Source organism: Sinocyclocheilus grahami, unplaced genomic scaffold, assembly GCF_001515645.1.
Source record: "Sinocyclocheilus grahami isolate Dianchi unplaced genomic scaffold, SAMN03320097.WGS_v1.1 scaffold55.1, whole genome shotgun sequence".
Lineage (NCBI taxonomy): Eukaryota > Metazoa > Chordata > Actinopteri > Cypriniformes > Cyprinidae > Sinocyclocheilus > Sinocyclocheilus grahami.
In genome coordinates, this window is record NW_015505234.1 from 4,588,033 (window position 1) to 4,606,870 (window position 18,838).

At 36.6% G+C, this 18,838-nt stretch overlaps 1 protein-coding gene across 5 annotated transcripts in view; it reads left to right on the forward strand.

Annotated features, from left to right (window-relative positions):
- Nucleotides 1–18,327, forward strand: part of LOC107583838 (MTSS1-like protein) — a 31,469-nt gene extending 13,142 nt beyond the window's left edge. The window contains exons 4-16 of one of the 5 annotated variants that reach the window (XM_016270182.1): nucleotides 8,248–8,332; nucleotides 9,680–9,771; nucleotides 9,868–9,942; nucleotides 10,425–10,433; nucleotides 12,418–12,575; nucleotides 12,868–12,975; nucleotides 13,055–13,152; nucleotides 13,331–13,463; nucleotides 13,563–13,637; nucleotides 14,507–14,656; nucleotides 14,927–15,088; nucleotides 15,754–15,922; nucleotides 17,031–18,327. In XM_016270182.1, coding sequence (XP_016125668.1) covers nucleotides 8,248–8,332; nucleotides 9,680–9,771; nucleotides 9,868–9,942; nucleotides 10,425–10,433; nucleotides 12,418–12,575; nucleotides 12,868–12,975; nucleotides 13,055–13,152; nucleotides 13,331–13,463; nucleotides 13,563–13,637; nucleotides 14,507–14,656; nucleotides 14,927–15,088; nucleotides 15,754–15,922; nucleotides 17,031–17,791 — 2,075 coding nt within the window. In that variant the 3' untranslated portion in view covers nucleotides 17,792–18,327. The remainder of the gene's footprint in view (nucleotides 1–8,247; nucleotides 8,333–9,679; nucleotides 9,772–9,867; nucleotides 9,943–10,424; nucleotides 10,434–12,417; nucleotides 12,576–12,867; nucleotides 12,976–13,054; nucleotides 13,153–13,330; nucleotides 13,464–13,562; nucleotides 13,638–14,506; nucleotides 14,657–14,926; nucleotides 15,089–15,753; nucleotides 15,923–17,030) is intronic. The other 4 variants (XM_016270183.1, XM_016270185.1, XM_016270184.1 and 1 more) reach the window with 4 other exon arrangements.
- The last annotated feature ends 511 nt before the right edge of the window (nucleotides 18,328–18,838 follow it).

Consider the following 18,838-nt stretch of genomic DNA (forward strand, 5'->3'; position numbering starts at 1 on the left):
AGTGAACCAGATTGATTCCATTTGTCCTGCGGGGTGCGCTTTGTTCTGCTCAGGACTCCAAACATACAGCATTGCCATAAATTAGTTCAGTGAACTGTCAATACTTTTAGTGGATGGCTGTCACTGGAGCATTTTCACCTCTGACCCTGTCTGGCTGTTGTTTATCACTTTGCGTTGATATAAAAGTTGCAAGTAGTTACGCTATACAGTACACTATAGTGTATCAAAGGAACTTTGGGTAATGTCCTATTTTTAATAAAAGAATTCATTACCAGATTCTTACTTACTTAATATATTTATTTTTTTGTGATGCCCTTGTTTTTTTTGTTTTTTTCTCCTCCAGTAGCGCCACACTGAAATGATATCCACTCTACACCAATGAGAGGGCAGTATATAATCCCTGGTATTAAGTGTCAGCAACAGTAGGCATGCATTCTCTTTGAATTAGGGACAGGCTGGGGGCACTGGCACAGCTGGAGATCTCACTAAAACACTGACATCAAACGGATTCTCATCTCACCAGCTTCCAGTGACACACATTCTCCCCCCCCATCACCCCAGTTAGCAGGCCCGTAATCGCACACACTCACTACAAGCACAGCCTTTCAGTGGCCTGAATGTTTAAAGTGTTTGAATGGAAGTTTTACTTTGTTTATGTAGGTATCTTGAAAAAAACCAATGAACAACAATTGGTTCATGTTCATAAAAAAATATAATATAATATACTTAATAAATACTTAATTATATTATATTATATAAACGTTATAATGTAACAATAATAATAAATTAAATCATAATATAATTAAAAATACAAACATACTATTGTTCATTGTTAATTCATGTTTATTCATAATACATTAGTATTAATGTTAATTTATACAGCTTTAAATGACAGTATATGCATCACTATATGTAGAAATGCTGTGATTGAACATTAGGAACATTAACAAATTTACAGCCTTGTTGCAACCTTCATGATTGCCTGGATGTCTCAGTTTTGAGCAGTATTACTCTCTCTCTCATACCTTTCTCTTCTATTATGACTCCTGCCTTTGATAGCAAAGGAGTCCAGCAGTCTGGCTTGTTTATGATCTTTATAGTCATGGCGTCATGGTCAGCGTTTTTTATAGAGCAGATGTGGGCAGTCTATTAGTGCATGTGTTAGACAGGCGTGGAAGTGTTTGATGTCTGTGTTTGACTTGCATTTGGATGTCTGGCCTCCAAAAATAACAGCATTTGCTTACATTCACTTCCAGTGATGAATGCTAGAGGAGGGGTGTTTACTGGAACACAAGTCAAATGTAATGATACATGCTTTTGTTCATTCTAGATCTTTATTAACACATCTAAGTCAATGTGTTTATATGATGTCAGTGCTTGCACTATGCATTGCACCAACCCATAGTGATCTAGTTGTGTAAGTGTATAGTTAGTCCCGCAGGTAATTTCTTATGTTGTGAGAGATGCACCATGGGAGATGGTCACAAACCTCTCTGTCATGTGATCGGAGTGAGGTGTGTTTTAATGATGGCTCTTGGGTCTGTATGTATTTGTGTGTTTTCCATCTATGCTGATGACAGGCTCTTCTCAGTGTATCTATACTGTATGAGTGTGTATGTCTATACATGGAAGGAGCTTGGAAGCGATTTCGCCCGGCTTGCAGTGGCGAGGCAGAGATGTGTAATCCTCTTTACCTTGTTCTGACACACAGACTGAGCTTGTGCATGTTAGTGCGAGTGTGTGTCAGTGGGACGCAGTGGGCTGCTAATCTTCCCTGCAGCTCTGGACTGGCAGATGGCATGTATCCGTGCCAGCCATCTGGAGTGTGAGGCATGGGCAAGAATTTGCCTTACTTGGCACCGGAGATTAAACCGTCAGATTCACACTTGCTACATTTCACCCATTTCTATTAACTTACCTTTTTATCAGGTCTGTGGGTCACCAAACAACTCCCAACTGATTTATTAAGCACTTAGGAAGGTTATATGTAGCCTTAAATTAGACTTGATGTGTTTACATTGTATATTGGTGTAATATAGATTTATCCTATTGCTATAACATATATAATAAAATAATGCTGTATACATATTAACAGCTAGCATAAAGATGGATTCTGAACCTCAGATTACCATAATTCAGTAACAAAATGTACTTTGGATTTTGGACATAGTCACGTGGAATTGCCATGTTTTTTTAACATGTACCATGGCAACACCAGGTTTTTTGGATATTTATCAATGGCTTACCATGCATTTTTGTTTTTGGACATGTAACATGCCAGTACCATGGTTTTGTCAACATGGTCTCATGGTATTATCTGAGATGGTAATACCATGGTTTTATTGACATGATGATTCAGTACCATGGTATCTACCATGACAATATTATTTTATGATGATATTATTTATCCAAGATGGTATTATTTTCAATACCGCAAAGTATTTATCAATGGGTTACCATTGTTTTTTTGTTTTTGTACATGTATTGTGCCAATATGGTTTTGTTAATGTGGTGCTGTGGTACAGCTATGGTTTTTGGGCATCTGAGATGGTAATACTATGGCAATATTATTGACATGTATCATGGTCCGTGAAAATGGTAATGATTCAATATACCATCAATGATTGTATTCTTTTTCAATACTGCTATGAGGGGAAGCTTTAAAATGAGACAAAATGAAGAACCAATAGTTTTTAAGATAACTTCTGTTTTTCATTATTTGTCTTTAGTAAAAGCAAGCACACATTTTATATCCTTGAGTGCCTCTTATAACAGTCTTTACCACAAATATTATTCACAATAGAGAGGAAACCTGGAGTGCATTTAGAATCTTCCAGAATCAACGCATTCAGTTACGTTCAGCTGTTGAAGCCAAGCACAGACGCTTGAAAACAATATAAAGTATTAAAAGAACAGAACACTATGTTCTACATCCTAATGAAAAGAGAACTGACACTGAAAAAAGGGGGGATTATGGCATTCTTCATTAAGAAATGTTTCTTGAGCACCAAATCAGCATATTAGAATGATTTCTGAGGGACATTACCATTAAATAGGTTCAAAATCCAAATGTGTCCCAGTACCCCCCAGAAGTACCTCAGGATCACATAAGTCGGATTGGGAATCACTGATGTAAAGGAAAAGAAGATGACGACTAGAAGTCAGGGGAAAGTAACTGATGTTATCTTGAGCTCACGCCTGACTAAACTACTGTCACCCTTAATAGAGAGACAGATGGACAGAGAGAAAGGGAGAGAGACAGACAGAGAGGAGGGGTCCATATTATGTCTGTTTTAGTCAAATGTGTGAGTGTGTTTTTGCTGAAGCTAGAATGTGAAGCACATCTGGTGAGGAGGACTGCAGAGTATTTTTAGCAGCAGTGCTCTGTCCCCCAGACTGGAAGTCTTAGAGGCTGTAAACACACATGCACACACTCACACTAAGCCATACACACGTGGGCATCCTTAATGTCCCCTTCTCATGCCAGAGAGAGTCCTGGGAAGTCTAGAGTAATTGAGAACAGATAGAGTTAAGGCAGTGGGCCAAACTCAGCTTTGCTGTCACAGGTTTTCCTGTCTCTGTCTCTGTCTGTCGTTTCACGTAACTCGTGCTAGACTGAACATGTGAGAGCATTTTTTTTTATATTGAGTCCTTCTGTTTATTAGTCTGCTGGTTTATTAGATCATTATGTAGGCTAACCATCAACTTTCTTCAGGCAGGCTTTTTGCAGAAAAAACGTGATTTGCAGCTATAAACGTGAGAAGAGGGAAAGAGCTGTGCATGTTTTTGTTTTTACTCATGTGCATTTATGTTTGAGGTTACCGTTGGGTTGCGTGGAAGTGTTTACATGAAGAATTGTGTATGTCAACACTTCATGTTCTCTGTGATCCCACACTATAGTGGCCCCAAAGAGATATTTCTTAAATGTAAAGTGAATCCTCATTGGTAACCCACTTTTCTAATGGTGCATTTCCAAGTGAAACTAGATATTCAGTGAGAAAAAATGTAGGGCAAGGCTTCATTTTATCCATCAAGACTTGATTGGAGAGTCCCCATTTGATACCAGAATGGAGCCGGACCAAATGTGAGTTTACTAAAACAATGCTTTGGCTTATGTATAGTATAGTATAGTATAGTATAGTATGGTCTTTATAATAAATAATCTTTTTACTTTGTTTGCATGATTTGTCTTTGAGAAAATGTTATTAATATTAAAATATGAAAATAGGATTAATATTAAATTAAAATGTAAGGTTTAAACCAAACCATAAATATAATTTGAGAAAAAAACTAATATATTTGGCTGTAACAAATTTAGTATTTTTTAAGTTGGTCCAAAGTATCACTTTTTTTCTGTGTAAATAGCTAATATTATAGTGCAGCCTAAGTGACATTAGTGGAAAATGAAAGTCTTTTCAGTGGAAAATCAAACTGTTGCAGTGCCAGCCATTCACAGGCTCTGTTTAGAGTGGCTGCCAACTACTTCTGCACCTGCACACATTTCCATTCAGAGAGGGAAAGGGCACATGTGAGAGTCAGAGACCCATGGAAACTATACTTCTCAGTTCAGATGGATGTGAAGGCTGTTAATTTATCAAATATTTTGACTGAAATAATGTTGAGGTCACGTTCAGTTTCTATGCCAAGGTGGCTAGAACAAAATATTTTTTGGGAAGACAACTAATTATTTTTCTCATCTCCCACCACTTGTAATCACAAAACAATTATTTTTAAAGTGAACATGGATTAAAATGTGATCTTAATGCATATTCTTGGTGGTATTGTCAACAATTAATCCATGCATGTTATAGTTATGCAATAAGACCTAAAATAAAATAAAAACCTCTTAAATGATTTTATTCTCAGATGAGGTCTCCAAGATCAAAGTCAGAGTGAAAATTTTGTCATCATTTACTCAACTTCATGTTGTTCCAAACCTGTATGTCTTACTTCTGCAGAACATAATATAGGGAAAGTCAAATGTTGTTTTTTCATTGTATGAACAAAAACAGTTGTTTGAAACATGAGGTTGAGTAAATGATGATAAAGTCTTCATATTAGGATGCACTATCCCTTTAAACAGTCGCTGATCACATGAGCAGTTCCTCAAGGGTTCACAGATCTGCTAAATAGCTTCCCAGTCGTGGGCAGGTGTTGGAGGCACTGAGAGTCTGGCTGAATGGAGCATCTGAAGCCTCTGGGTCACATGATCTGAAGGAAGGCTGTGGGAGTCGCCAGTGTCCGGTCAGGGTGGGAGGCCAGGGGACTCCTGGATACAGGATGTCTGTGAACGCTTTCAGGATGGAGCTGTCAGCTGATCCCTCAAAGGAAGGGAAGAGGATGCTGGCAGGTGTGTGAGTGTTTGTGTAGCATATCATTCCGACTGTAGCGATGACGTCGGGAAGGTCTGTTTTTGAAATAAAAAAGCGTTCGCTTTTGAGCGAAAGTGCATCTGTGAACTTTGCACTGAGCCAAGCAAATAGATATGCGTGTGTGTGTGTGCACAGATCAACTCAGTAACAGCTCTGTTAAGTCTCAACACCAGTAGCATTGAACTTGATTTGACTTGCCAAAGGCCTTTGAGAATAAGATGTGAGATGTGTGTGCTCTTGGACAAGCACACTGTGTACTGACAGTGGGCCTTTCTCTCAGACAGACACTATGAAATGGACCTGTGGGTAAGAGGGAAAAAATAAAAAAGGGATTTTCCTGAGAACAGCCCTTTAAACCGAGGATTCAGATGGCTGATCTTTTAACCTTCCTTTCCTCTAACTGTCACCTGGTTTAGCCACCGTTCAATCTGTCCCACCCAATGAAAACTGCATTTGCTCCAGTTTGAAAGAAGAAAAACAACTTGTCATGTGAGCATAGGTGCTTTTTATTATGCTGATTTGATATCATATATCAATAGCAAAAAAATATAATAATATCATATATCAATGTACTGTATATGTCATACGGTATATGTCAAATGGATTACATTTGAAGCAGGGTTATTATCATTAACTAAAACCATAAAAAAAAAATTCATTACTTGAAATAAACATTCATTGAAATTCTGAATACTTAGGACCATGTGATATTTCAGTTTTTCTTTTTTAATAAATCTGCAAAAATGTCAACAATTCTGTGTTTTTCTGACAATATGGGGTGCTGTGTGTACATTAATGAGGAAAAAAAATGATTTTAGCAAATGGCTGCAATATAACAAAGAGTGAAAAATGTAAGGGGGTCTGAATACTTTCCGTACCCACTGTATATATATACTGTATATATATATATATATTAAAAAAATAAGAAGAAGAATAAAAAAGACACAACAAAATTACTAAAGAATTAACTCAAAAAATGAAATCAAAAAATTTAAAATTAATATCTACTTCAAAATATTAACAAAAACTATAATAGTATATCAATGATACTAAAATAACACTGGTTTGAAGAACTCAAAAATCTTCAAATCTTTGTACTTTACTCATATTTGAAGTCTCAAAAGAACTGACGTGCCTCTTTGCAATGAACTCTCATGTAGGAGGCTGTTTGTTTTGAAGGTTTTCAGTAGCCGTGTGTGTATGTGTGTTGTTGTGTGTATTTGTGTAGTTATAGGAGGGCAGGTTATTGCCGGCCTCTCCCATTCTCTCCTGTAATAATGGTGTTTAGGAAACATGAGCAGACAGGAAAGGCAGATATAGAGTGGAAGAATGGAGGGATATCCCTTTACCGAGTTCCCTCCTTTTCCCTTTGGACCTGGCTGGATGGGAAGATGGAGTGCTGTTCTTCTGGACTGCTCCTATGTCTTACTGCACACACACACACACACACACACACACACACACACACATTTATTTTTGGTGTACAAAAACACTATATGACTTATTAACTTCTTTTAAAACCTTGTGAAATTGACAGTCAGTTTTCATTTGGGCTGTGATCCGAGAGTCGGTTCATTTTCAGACCCGTTTTTTTTTTTTTATATGATATTTGATATTTGGTTCCGTTAACAGTTCTCACACGTTAGACCAATGCTGCACTAAAATACTCTGATGGAGTTTGCGGCCATGCTTATTCAAAGTTACCCCCCAAGTCTGTAGTCTGATTCCCGAACAAATGACTCTAATAAGCCGGTTCTTTTAAGTGAATCAAAAATATACAGCTCAACCAGTGTATTGTGATTCCCGAACAAATGACTCTAATGAGCCGGTTCTTTTTAGTGAATAAGAAACATACAGCAACGCAACCAGTGTAGTCCAATTCCCTAACGAATGACTCTAAAAATGATGAGTTACTTATTTTAGTGAATAAAAACCATACAGCAGCACAACCAGTACAGTCTGATTCCCAAAAGAATGACTCTAATGGACTGCATTGATTCTGATTGCATCATGTATTGGACTGCATTGATTCTGCCTCTAAAAAGACTGTGAAAAGTCATCTGTGCAATCACATCTTTTGTAAGATAAAAAAAGTGTTTTATATTCATAATCATCTTAATATTTGGCAATGAAAATGCATTTATTTTTTCCACATATTAAAATAACCATTAGAGGAACATAACCAGAATCATTGAGTAGAAAACTGTAATTACTAGAATCATTTAGTTCTTTATGTTTCCCATCCCTAGTTATCATAATCAATCAGATGTTCCCTTCTATCCACTGGCCCCTTGAACTCTGTAAGTGAAGACTTTGTCCCTCTTGCTTGTGTAACCTACTGGCCCTCATACCGACAGAGTTCAATTTCATCAGATCTGGCTGTGAGATTGGGGGAAATCTTGGCTGAGCTGGTTGTGTTAAGGACCAAGCAGGCTAGGCTTTATAGCTTAAGACCCCACTTTAATTACACTTGGCTGGAGAGGAAAGTTAACACCGCTAAGTAATTGTGTTCAAGGTCACCAAGCGAGTGAGCACTTCTTGATGGATCAGAGCCATTCAGTTAGGCAAGTGTTCAATTTGTGGTCTTTGACGTTTTGTCTCTTGTGAATATGGTGCAATTATCTTGCATTTACTACTGACTAAGCACATACTTTTTTCCCTTTTATGGGCCTGAATTTGTGTTTCTGATTAGGTTGCCCCCTTGTGGCCATTTTTATATGTGCGATTAAAATCTATATGTGGACAAATTTGTCTAATGTTTTCAAAAATATTGACTCATGCTGCTTATCAACACTCAAGTTGTTACACTCAGGCTACAAAATGTTCATATTTGATATTTACCTCTTCTTTTAACATTAATTTGTCTTGTTGTCAGGTGCCACCCGGGATATCGGCTCTGCTTTGACCCGGATGTGCATGCGACACCGCAGCATCGAGGCCAAACTGCGCCACTTCACCAAGTGAGTGATCGACCCATCCATGGCGTGATTACTTCATGCTTTGCTCCCCGCCAGTCAGACGGCACAGACAGGATTTTATGTCGGTGCCAAGCATTGATTTTCCACTGTGGAGATAAGCAAACATCCATAGATAATCAGCCAGCTCTATTGCTTTAATGTGTTGTCTTCAGAGAGACCAAATAAGCTCACAGCTCACGGATTTCAAATGCTGACCTTAAAGGAATAGTTTACCAAAAAATGAACATTTTCTTATATCATACTCACCCTCATTTCATTCCAAACTACTCATACGATTTTCTTTATTTTGTGGAACACAAAAGGAGATATCAGGCAAAATCTTCACACTGATTCTTTCCATATTTTGAATTCATACGGGAACCATATAGTTCTGTTTTATGTTTTTGTTGTACATACTGTATGTGTGTGTGTTTATACACTACTGGTCAAAATTTCGAGTAATTAAAATTTTTTTCATGTTTTTGAAAGAAGTCTCTTATGCTAATCAAGGCTGCATTTATTTGATAAGCAGTAATACTGCGAAATATTACAATTTAAAAGACCTGTTTTCTATTTTAATATATTTTAAAATGTAATCTGTTTCTATGATGGCACAGCTGAATTTTCAGCAGCCGTTATTCCTGTCTTCAATGTCATTCATCATTCTAATATACTGATTTGATGCTAATGAGATATTTATTATTATCAATGTTGAAAACAGTTTTTGCTGCTTAATATTTTTGTGTAAGCCATGATACACTACCATTTAAATGTTGGGTTGAGTTATTTTTTCAAATAAATTCTGTTCTTTTGAACTTTCAATTCATCAAAGAATCCAGAAAAAAATGTTTAATGGTTTCTGCAAAACTATTAATCAGCAAAAACAGTTTTCAACATTGATAATAATAAATATCTTTTGAGTATCAAATTTTTCAGCACTGAAAATAAATATGAACCATTATTAATAATTGAGCATCAAATTATGCTTTGCCCAAACAGAAATTAACTGCATTTTAAACTATATTAAACCATCATTCTAAATTGTGATATTATATATATATATATATATATAATATCACAATAGTATGGTTTTTATTGTATTTTTGAATTAAAAAATGCAGCCTTGAGCATAAGATTTGTTTCCAAAAACCTTAAAACATTTTATTAATTCCAAAATTTGACCAGTAGTGTAATCATAATTCATGTATATTTCGGATATAATCATAGAGTTCTGCCTGTTAAATTTTTTTTTTATTCTTCTTTAAATAATACTGTGATGTTGAATGACCCTTTTAAATACTGTATTATTTCTGTTGTTTAGTTTTTTGCCATTTTTTAATTTACACTCAGTGCTCTAATGGAAAAAATGATTGCCCCACTCCAAGACAAGATAGAAGAGTGGAAGAAAACAGCCGCACTGCTTGATAAAGACCATGCCAAAGGTGGGATTGACTCATCAGAGTTGTCGATATGCAAACCTGGTTATACTTACTGCACTACTAATGTCTGTGATTATAAACCTTCCTTCTGTTCACCAGAGTACAAGCGCTCTAGGCAGGAAATCAAGAAGAAGTCATCTGACACAATAAAGCTGCAGAAGAAAGCCAGAAAAGGTCAGTCTTTTTATTCTCTCTGTCAGCACAATGATTTCCCCTCTTGATCACACTCTCTGTGCGTGTTATTTTCAGAAGATTACTGCATTTGGTATGTTAAGTAATTTTAGTGCTGGGATCTTTTCTCACTCACCCACCTCTCTTGCATGCTTTCTTTTTCTGATGCCAAGATTAATTAAGTCAAATAGAGATTAAAAAGTTCAAGAGTTGGGTCAAAATGTCATGGTAGCTCTATTGAATCAGATGATGGTGAACTGTACCACCATCTAATGGCTGAATGCTTCCATAGTGTTCGCTTGATTTTAAAGGGATAGTTCACCCAAAAATGAATATTCTGTCATTATTTACTCACTCTCTGACATTCTTTCTTATGTGGAACATTAAAGAAGGTATTTTAAAGAATGTTGAATGCTCATGGCAATGCTATTTTTCTCTCTGTCTTTCATACTGTGATTGGCTTGGCTTCTGCTTATAAACTGTAGAACTACCAGGTATGTTTTCATGCAGTTCCATCATAGTTAATCACGTTTAGCATGACTAACATTGATTTCATTTCGTCCGAGGCGCTTTGCATGTGTTTTAATGAGAATGTTTTAGTGTCCTTTTCAAACACAAAATTCTATTGTTTGCAAAGCGTGTTCATCTCATTGTCATTCTTTCCATCAGACATAATAAGCATCTGTGTTGTGAAATCACAATGTACAATCATGCAATATTTGCAGTGGGTTTAGATTCGTAGCAATACACTCTGTCATTTATTTTCATTATATGGTCATGAAGGTCTCCTTGCATGAAGCCTGACAATGCCTGGTTGCTGTGTTGACATTATCCACCCTAATCTGTCTTTGCTTGTGCTGCTGACCCACGGGACATCTGTGTCGACATCTACATTAAACTTTTCATGTGTTCAAAATGCTAAATTATGCATTCTCAGATTATCCAGCTTTTGAATATTGGTGTACACAACTGTTCAAAACTTTGGGGAAAGTAAAATGTTTTAATGTTTTTGGAAGAATTATATTATGCTCACCAAGGCTGCATTTCTTTGATCAAAAATACAGTTAAAACAGCAAAATTTCTATTTAAAAAACTTTTTTTTTCTATTTAATACATTTTAAAATGTAATTTATTGCTGATGGTCGTTACTTCGGTCTTCAGTGTCACACGATCCTTCAGGAATCATTCCTAGCATGATGATTTGGTGCTCTAGAAACATTATTATCAATGCTGAAAACTGTTTTTTTTAATGTTTTGTGGAAATCATCATACATTTTTTTCAGGATTTTATGATGAATAGAAAGTTCAAAAGAACAGTCTTTATTTGAAACAGACATTTTTGGTAACATTGTAAAAGTCTTGACTGTCACTTTCGATCAATTTAAAGGGGTCATATGATGCTATTTTAAAGATCATTATTTTGTGTATTTGGTGTAACAGAATATGTTGACATGCTTTAATGTTCAAAAAACACATTATTTTTCAAATACTGTACATTATTGTAGGTCCTCTATGCCCCGCCTCTCTCAAACGCGTTGTTTTCAACAAAGCCCCCTCCTTTGACAAGCGCAGTCTGCTCTGATTGGCCAGCTGACCCAGTGCATTGTGATTGGCCGGACACCACAAGCACGCGTCGGAAATTTAACGCCCCTCACCATAATCGCGAGCTTCAGCTTTTAAAGTAAATATTAAGGCAGTTAATAATGTTGTTAGTTTTACCATAAAAAAACCCGAAAGGGCAACAGAGTCGCGTGACAGACACAGTGATGATGCAGTACACAAGCCGCGGTTAAGACAGCTGACGTGCTATGATTTCTGACAGGCAGTTCACTCTCCTGTGATGTGACCCTGTTCCCCTCACGCACACACACACACGACGCATTACTCTGTGCAAAACTCCGCATTTGAACAGTCAATAGCAAATACTTTAACTAATAACAAAACATACTTACAGTCGCTGATTCAGAAGCGCCAGATTGTCATAGCAAAGTCGGAATTGACTCATTTTTTTTTTCATTTTTTTTTTAGAAATAGCCTTTGTGCACAGCCAACCTTGTACTCTTCTAGGTTCAAAAAACTGTCGTCCATAAAATGCGTTGCACTAATACGAACATCTGGGTTGTGCTGTTCTGTTGTAAATAAATCTTAACCAATGATTCCTAATTGCATCTACTTCTGGAAGGCCAAATAAAGTGCTTTTGCTTTCGCCTAGAAACACACACAAGAATATCTCTTTGGATTTGAGACTTTAGTCTTTGCAACTTTACAGATCTTCTTTATGCACCAAGAGCTTGTAACACCCCAAAGAGAAAGGAAAACTTGAAATCGCATCATATGACCCCTTTAATGTATCATTGCTGAATAATAAATTTTTCTTACCCCAGATTTTGAAGAGTAGTGTAATTTTCCTTTCATGAATTGTTCATCCACACGCTGCTTTATTGCCTCTCACTGTATCTCTCTTTCTCTTTGTCTCAGGTCGAGGAGGACTGCAGCCACAGCTGAACAGTGCCATGCAGGATGTGAGTGACATGTACCTTCTGATGGAGGAGACTGAGAAGCAGGCTGTGCGCCGAGCCCTCCTGGAGGAAAGGGGGCGCTACTGCACCTTCATCAGCTTCCTGCAGCCTGTAGTGGTGAGAATGAAAGGCTCTGTACAAGCCTTCTAGATAATATATTTTAATTATAATTTATTTATAAAAAATGTATTTAGTTGTAAAATGTATTAAAATAAAAACATATATTTTGTGTATCTATAAATTTACAGCATTTACAAAATAAGTGACTTTGAAAATGTGACCCTGATATTTATGGGGGGGAATTCCTCATGTGACTACAAGCCCCGGTCTCCCCTATGTATGTATGTGAATGAAAGAGAGGAGTGCTTGCTGCTGTTTACAATAAAGTTGCATTAACCTCTTTCCTCAGATCGGTGAAATTGCCATGCTGGGAGAGGCCACTCACCTCCAGGCCATTATTGATGACCTTACTGTGTTGACCACTGACCCACATAAATTGCCAGAGACCAGTGAGCAGGTGCTTAAACACATATATGAAAATCATTTAACAAACATGCACAAACAGATGATAATAATAATATTATTATTTCCACTAGGTGATTTTGGATCTTAAGGGGTCTGACTACAACTGGTCCTACCAGACCCCACCTTCTTCTCCCAGTAGTGTTGGATCCAGGAAGAGCAGCCTTTGCAGGTGCTTGTCTCCATATTTTAAGATTTTGCATTTACTAAAGTTAAAGTTACTACCATTTTATAATGATATTATTATGCCATATGTGGTCTCAACGATTTTCAGTTGCATTTGGATGTTCTTATTTGTTTATTTGCTAGTTTTAAGAATAACACGAATCAATTCCTTGTGTTCCTCTCAGTTTGGTGCATCTGCCACCAGGCGGCGCCCATCGTTTGAGCAGCGTCTCCTCTCATGATTCTGGTTTTGTCTCTCAAGATGCCAATGTGCACTCCAAACCTCCCTCCCCCATGCCGTCTGACATCACTAGCCAGGTCTTTATCAGTTCATCTGGTGTTTTGTTTTTGTCTGTTTCATTTAATGCTTAATGCTTATTTCCACATCCATTTCACGGACCTATCTTTGGTAAACAGAAGTCATCCAGTTCTGCATCCTCAGAGGCTTCAGAAACCTGCCAGTCAGTCAGTGAGTGCGGCTCTCCCACAATAGTAAGTATTAATTTCAGTCAGGAAATGTCATTAATAAATTATTTGATTGATTAATCTCTTTGCCCCCAACATCTTAAACTTTCATGAATGAGCTCTGTTATCATTTTTGTTAAATTGACAGAATTCTGTTGTCATTATTGCTTTATTTTTCTTTGATTTAACACTTTCAAGCCCAATGGAATGGCAGAGGATTCCCAAATCCAGGTGTGAAAAACTTGTTGCCTCTTTCCCAAAAAGACTCATGGCTGTATTCGATCAAAAGGGTGCTTCTACTAAATACTGAGCAAAGGGTCTGAATACTTAGGACCATGTGATATTTCAGTTTTTCTTTTTTAATAAATCTGCAAAAATGTCAACAATTCTGTGTTTTTCTGTCAATATGGGGTGCTGTGTGTACATTAATGAGGAAAAAAAATGAACTTAAATGATTTTAGCAAATGGCTGCAATATAACAAAGAGTGAAAAATGTAAGGGGGTCTGAATACTTTCCGTACCCACTGTATATGAGCTCTATAAAATTACATTAGAATTTAGTTCTTAATGGATTGTTTTGTCTCCTTGCTAAGTAGCATTCCAAGGGTAATCTATCTATCTATCTATCTATCTATCTATATATATACAGTATATATAGTGTGTGTGTATATATATATATATATATATATATATATATATATATATATATATATATATATATATATATATATATGTGTGTGTTATGCATAAAATTTAAATGATTTAAATTAAATTTAGTAAATTTTAATTATTTTGTGTATATTATTACACTGTTATTTGGTGTGGGTATTTACTGAAGCTTGTGTAATGATGTTCTCTGTGTTTGATTGGGCCATCCTGTCATTCCGTTTCCACAGTTCGGCTCATCCTTTGCTACCTTTCGCCCTGCTCACTGTTTTAATGACTCCATCAGGCCTCACTCTTACATACTTCCTGCGTCCCCTTCCTATAATCAATCCCCAGGATCAAATTCCCCTTCACCCACATCCAAGATTCCTTACTGGAAGGTTTGTTTTTCATTTTGACCGTTCGGTCAGCATTTATTTGCTTTACTATGTTCTGTTATTCTTTGCAAAACATTATCAGTTTAATTTTTTTTACATTTTTTTTTATCTCATCCCATTTAATTTCTTTATCATCCACTTTTCACTATTAACCAACATCCTAAAGTTTGCTGGTTATTTTTGATGATTAAAATAAACATCTACTAAAAAAGCAGGCCATGTCCTATTCTGGCTATATTTCCATGACCTTAAAAAAACAATTTCCTCTTGCAGCAGGACTGGTCAAAGGCAGGTCACTATGAGCAGACAGCTGTAAGTGGTCAGCGCAGGACTGAGGCTGCAGAGCCCTCTAGTGCAGTGGGAGGAAATGGAATAATTCACCCTGAGGATCCTTATAGGCTAGCTAGGATGAATTCCAAAGACATCACTGCCAAGGTACTGAGAATTGATTTTTAATATAAAATTGAGAACTTTATATTTTTATTAGTTTATTTGTTTTATAAATGTAATTATATTCTCTACCAAAAGGCAAGAAAAATTCAGATTTCAAAAGTTCAGAATAATTCAGATTTTTTAAAATGTGTTCTTAATCTCACCAAGGCTACACTTATTTGATTAAAAGTACAGTAGAAACAGTAATATTGTGAAATATCATTACAATTAAAAAATACCTGTTTTCAATTTTAATATAATTTAAAATGTAATTCATCCCTGAATTTTCAACAGTCATTACTCCAGTCTTTAGTGTCACATGATCCTTCAGAAATCATTCTAATATACTGATTTGGTGCCAGTTATTAATGGTATTCAATTATTAATAATCATTCTTATGATTATCAATGTTGAAAACAGTGCTGCTTAATATTTTTGTGGAAATCATTATACTTTTTTTGATGAATAGAAAATTCAAAAGAACTATTTGAAATTGAAATATTTTGTAACATTATAAATGTCTTTACTGTCACCTTTGTGATCAATTTAATACATCATTGCTGAATAAAAGTATTATGTTTTTTATCTTAATAATCCCAAACTTTTGAATGGTATTAAATCATGTTTTCCACAAAAATACTTAACTTCTTTCTCTTTTTTTCTCTTAGCATGGTAAGCCACTGTCATCCGCCGCTAGTGAGCTGGCTATGGTTCTGACTCGTGGGCTTACTATAGAACAGCAGCAGAAGAGCAGCTGTGACTCTCTGCAGTACTCCAGTGGATACAGCACACAGAACACGACACCATCATGTTCAGAGGACACTATCCCTTCACAGGGTAATATACACACACAAACAAACACTTTAAATACAGGTGCAGCATTACAACACTTGTCCATTTCATTCAGAGAAAAATGCATATTCACACACACAAAGATTTCCAACAGGCTCTTTTTCAAAAGCTAGTCGAAACTAAACAACAAAAGTGACCAATTTGGATTGCTGTACAAAGGCAACAACTCTATACAGCTTACAAATAATGCCCCTCACAGGATGCGAATGGTGGGCTCAACAGGCATTAATATGTTGTTAAGCTAACGAAACAATACTGTAATAAACATAAAATGCATAACACAAATAATGTAATCATAAAAAATAAACTTATCAATTTTAAATAGATGTAACCATTTCTGTTGATATTTTTCAGTATGAATGAACTATAAGTGCACTACTGTTCGAAAGTTTGGGATCAGTTATTTCAGCAAGGATGCATTAAATAGTTCAAAAGTGCCAGCAAAGAAATGTATAATGTTACAAAATATTTCTGTTTCAAATAAATGCTTGTTCTTTTGAGCTTAATCTTGAAAAAATCAGTTTCCACAAAACTGTAAGGCGGCACAACTGTTTTTAACATTGATAATAAGAAATGTGTCTTTAACACCAACAAATTAGAATGATTTCTGAAGGATCATGTGACACTGAAGACCGGAGTAATGACTGATGGAAATTCACCTTTGCCAGCCCAGGAATAAATTGCATTTTAAAATATATTAAAATAGAAAACAGTTATTTTAAATTGTAAGAATGTTTCAGAATTTTACCATTTTACTGTATTTTTGATCAAATAAATGCAGCCTTGATGAGACTTTTTTTTAAAAAACATTTTAAAAAACTTACCAAACCCATCGGTCGTGTAGAATTTCACCAAAACAAGGTATTTTATTTTCAGCTGTTGAGTTGGGAGTGTGCTTATGATGCCTTCAAATACTGCCCAAATAGGCCATAAATCTCACTATGTTTTGAAACACAGCCACATTTTTAGCAATTTATTAAACTGTTATCAATTTAATAAGAGACCTATAACAGACACAAAAACAATCAATTGCATGAAGTCAGTGTTTGTAAGGCAGAGAGAGTTGAGTACTCTTCCCATTTTCTCTTTGCAGGATCTGAATATGATTGTTATTCCATGAATGGCGATGCTGATAACGATGCACAGACAGACTTCAACAAATCCTGCACCGTCCCTCGCCATAGCAACCTGGCTCAAAACTACCGCCGTATGATCCAGACCAAGCGGCCCGCCAGCACTGCAGGGCTGCATGGAGCCCCAACAACCAGTGGGAAAGGAGGAGGAAGTGGTGTCATAGCCTCAGGAACAGCCACCATTCGTAGAACCCCTTCGTCTAAAACCAATGTGAGACGCACCCCATCCAGTGTGGGTCCCATCCCTATTCGACCACCTATCGTCCCTGTAAAGACCCCGACCGTCCCAGACTCACCTGGATTTCCCAGCCCTCCTCCTGAGCACAATGGAAGTGAGGAAAACCTGTACAGTGACGAATCGTTAGAAATTCTGGACTACAAAGCTTCTCCCAAGCGAATGAGTCTGCCAACGTGGGGAGCTGGTGGTGGACGTGTCTACGCCCAGCAAACTGGAGCTGCGGGATTCACTTCAGAGGAAGAGCAGATGCTTGCCGCCAATCGCCATAGTCTGGTGGAGAAGATTGGAGAGCTGGTCGCTAATGCTCACGCACTGGGTGAGGGCCAGTTCCCATTTCCCACGGACCCTCAGGCCAGCCAGGGCCACCAGCAAGATCAAGGGCATGAGCAGGAAGGAGGAGACATGTTGAAGACCATCCGCAGAGGAGTGCGACTCAGGAAAGCAACCTGCAATGACAGATCAGCACCGAGGATTTTGCGATAGTTTAATACTGCTTATCCTGCTAAGTCTTTTGCTACAGACTCCAAATGAAGAGGAACAATATATTATGTGAAAATATGAGAAGATTGTGATTTTTCAGTGTTAATTCAGTGTTAAAATCTGGCATCTAACAACTAAAAGGCCAGTGTCAATGTTACATGTTTAGTGCGTATGGACACAATACTCATCCGGACTATTATTGTTGTAGTTATATTCACCAGATTTGGACTAATATCTCTTTGACAGGCATATTATGATGGATGAGAATGTAATGTTTAAAATGTGTATTAACATGCTAGTTATGCCGTTTGTTCCTTTTTGGAGTTGCAATTTGTAATGACTATGTTCTTCTATGTAACTGCTATGTTTTTGAGACATTTCTCTTCCCACGTGTAACTATTGTAAAAAGCCAAAGTCTTGTTCTCAACTGAAAAGCTGCACAAAACGGCTTATACTGCAGCTCAGTCTCAGATGGGCCATGCAATCGAATCACCGCACATGCTGTAAACTGCCAAATAAAGCACATCAGTTGTACTAGACCAGAGATTTATTTATCGTTTTGTTCTTGTTGAATGAATACCAGTGGGTGATTTTATTGAAGGTGTGGGTTCTATTTTAGAAATGTCCAGCAGGTGGTGTAAGTTGCTTAATTTATGTAGCACATGAAAATGTCAGTCATACAATACTATGCTATATATCAAAGTACCATAGTATTGCCATGTTTCTCATACGCAGTATCATTGTAATACTGTGGTTTCCTGTCATGGAGCATTATGTCATGGGATACCATGTAAATACAATTTAATATCACTATGACAATCCGATTGTCTTCTGTAGAGCTGCTTTAATTGAGATGTACTTATAAATTAAGATGTACTTCTAGGGTTAGGGCTATGTATAATAAAATAAAGTGATAATCATATGCTTTAGCACATATCAAAGTACCATCTGATACATACTTTACTATGATACTACTGTATTTTGTTGTCAGGGTAGTATATTTACTATTAGTGCACTTTTTATGCACAGAACTGGCATGGTAAAGTGTGT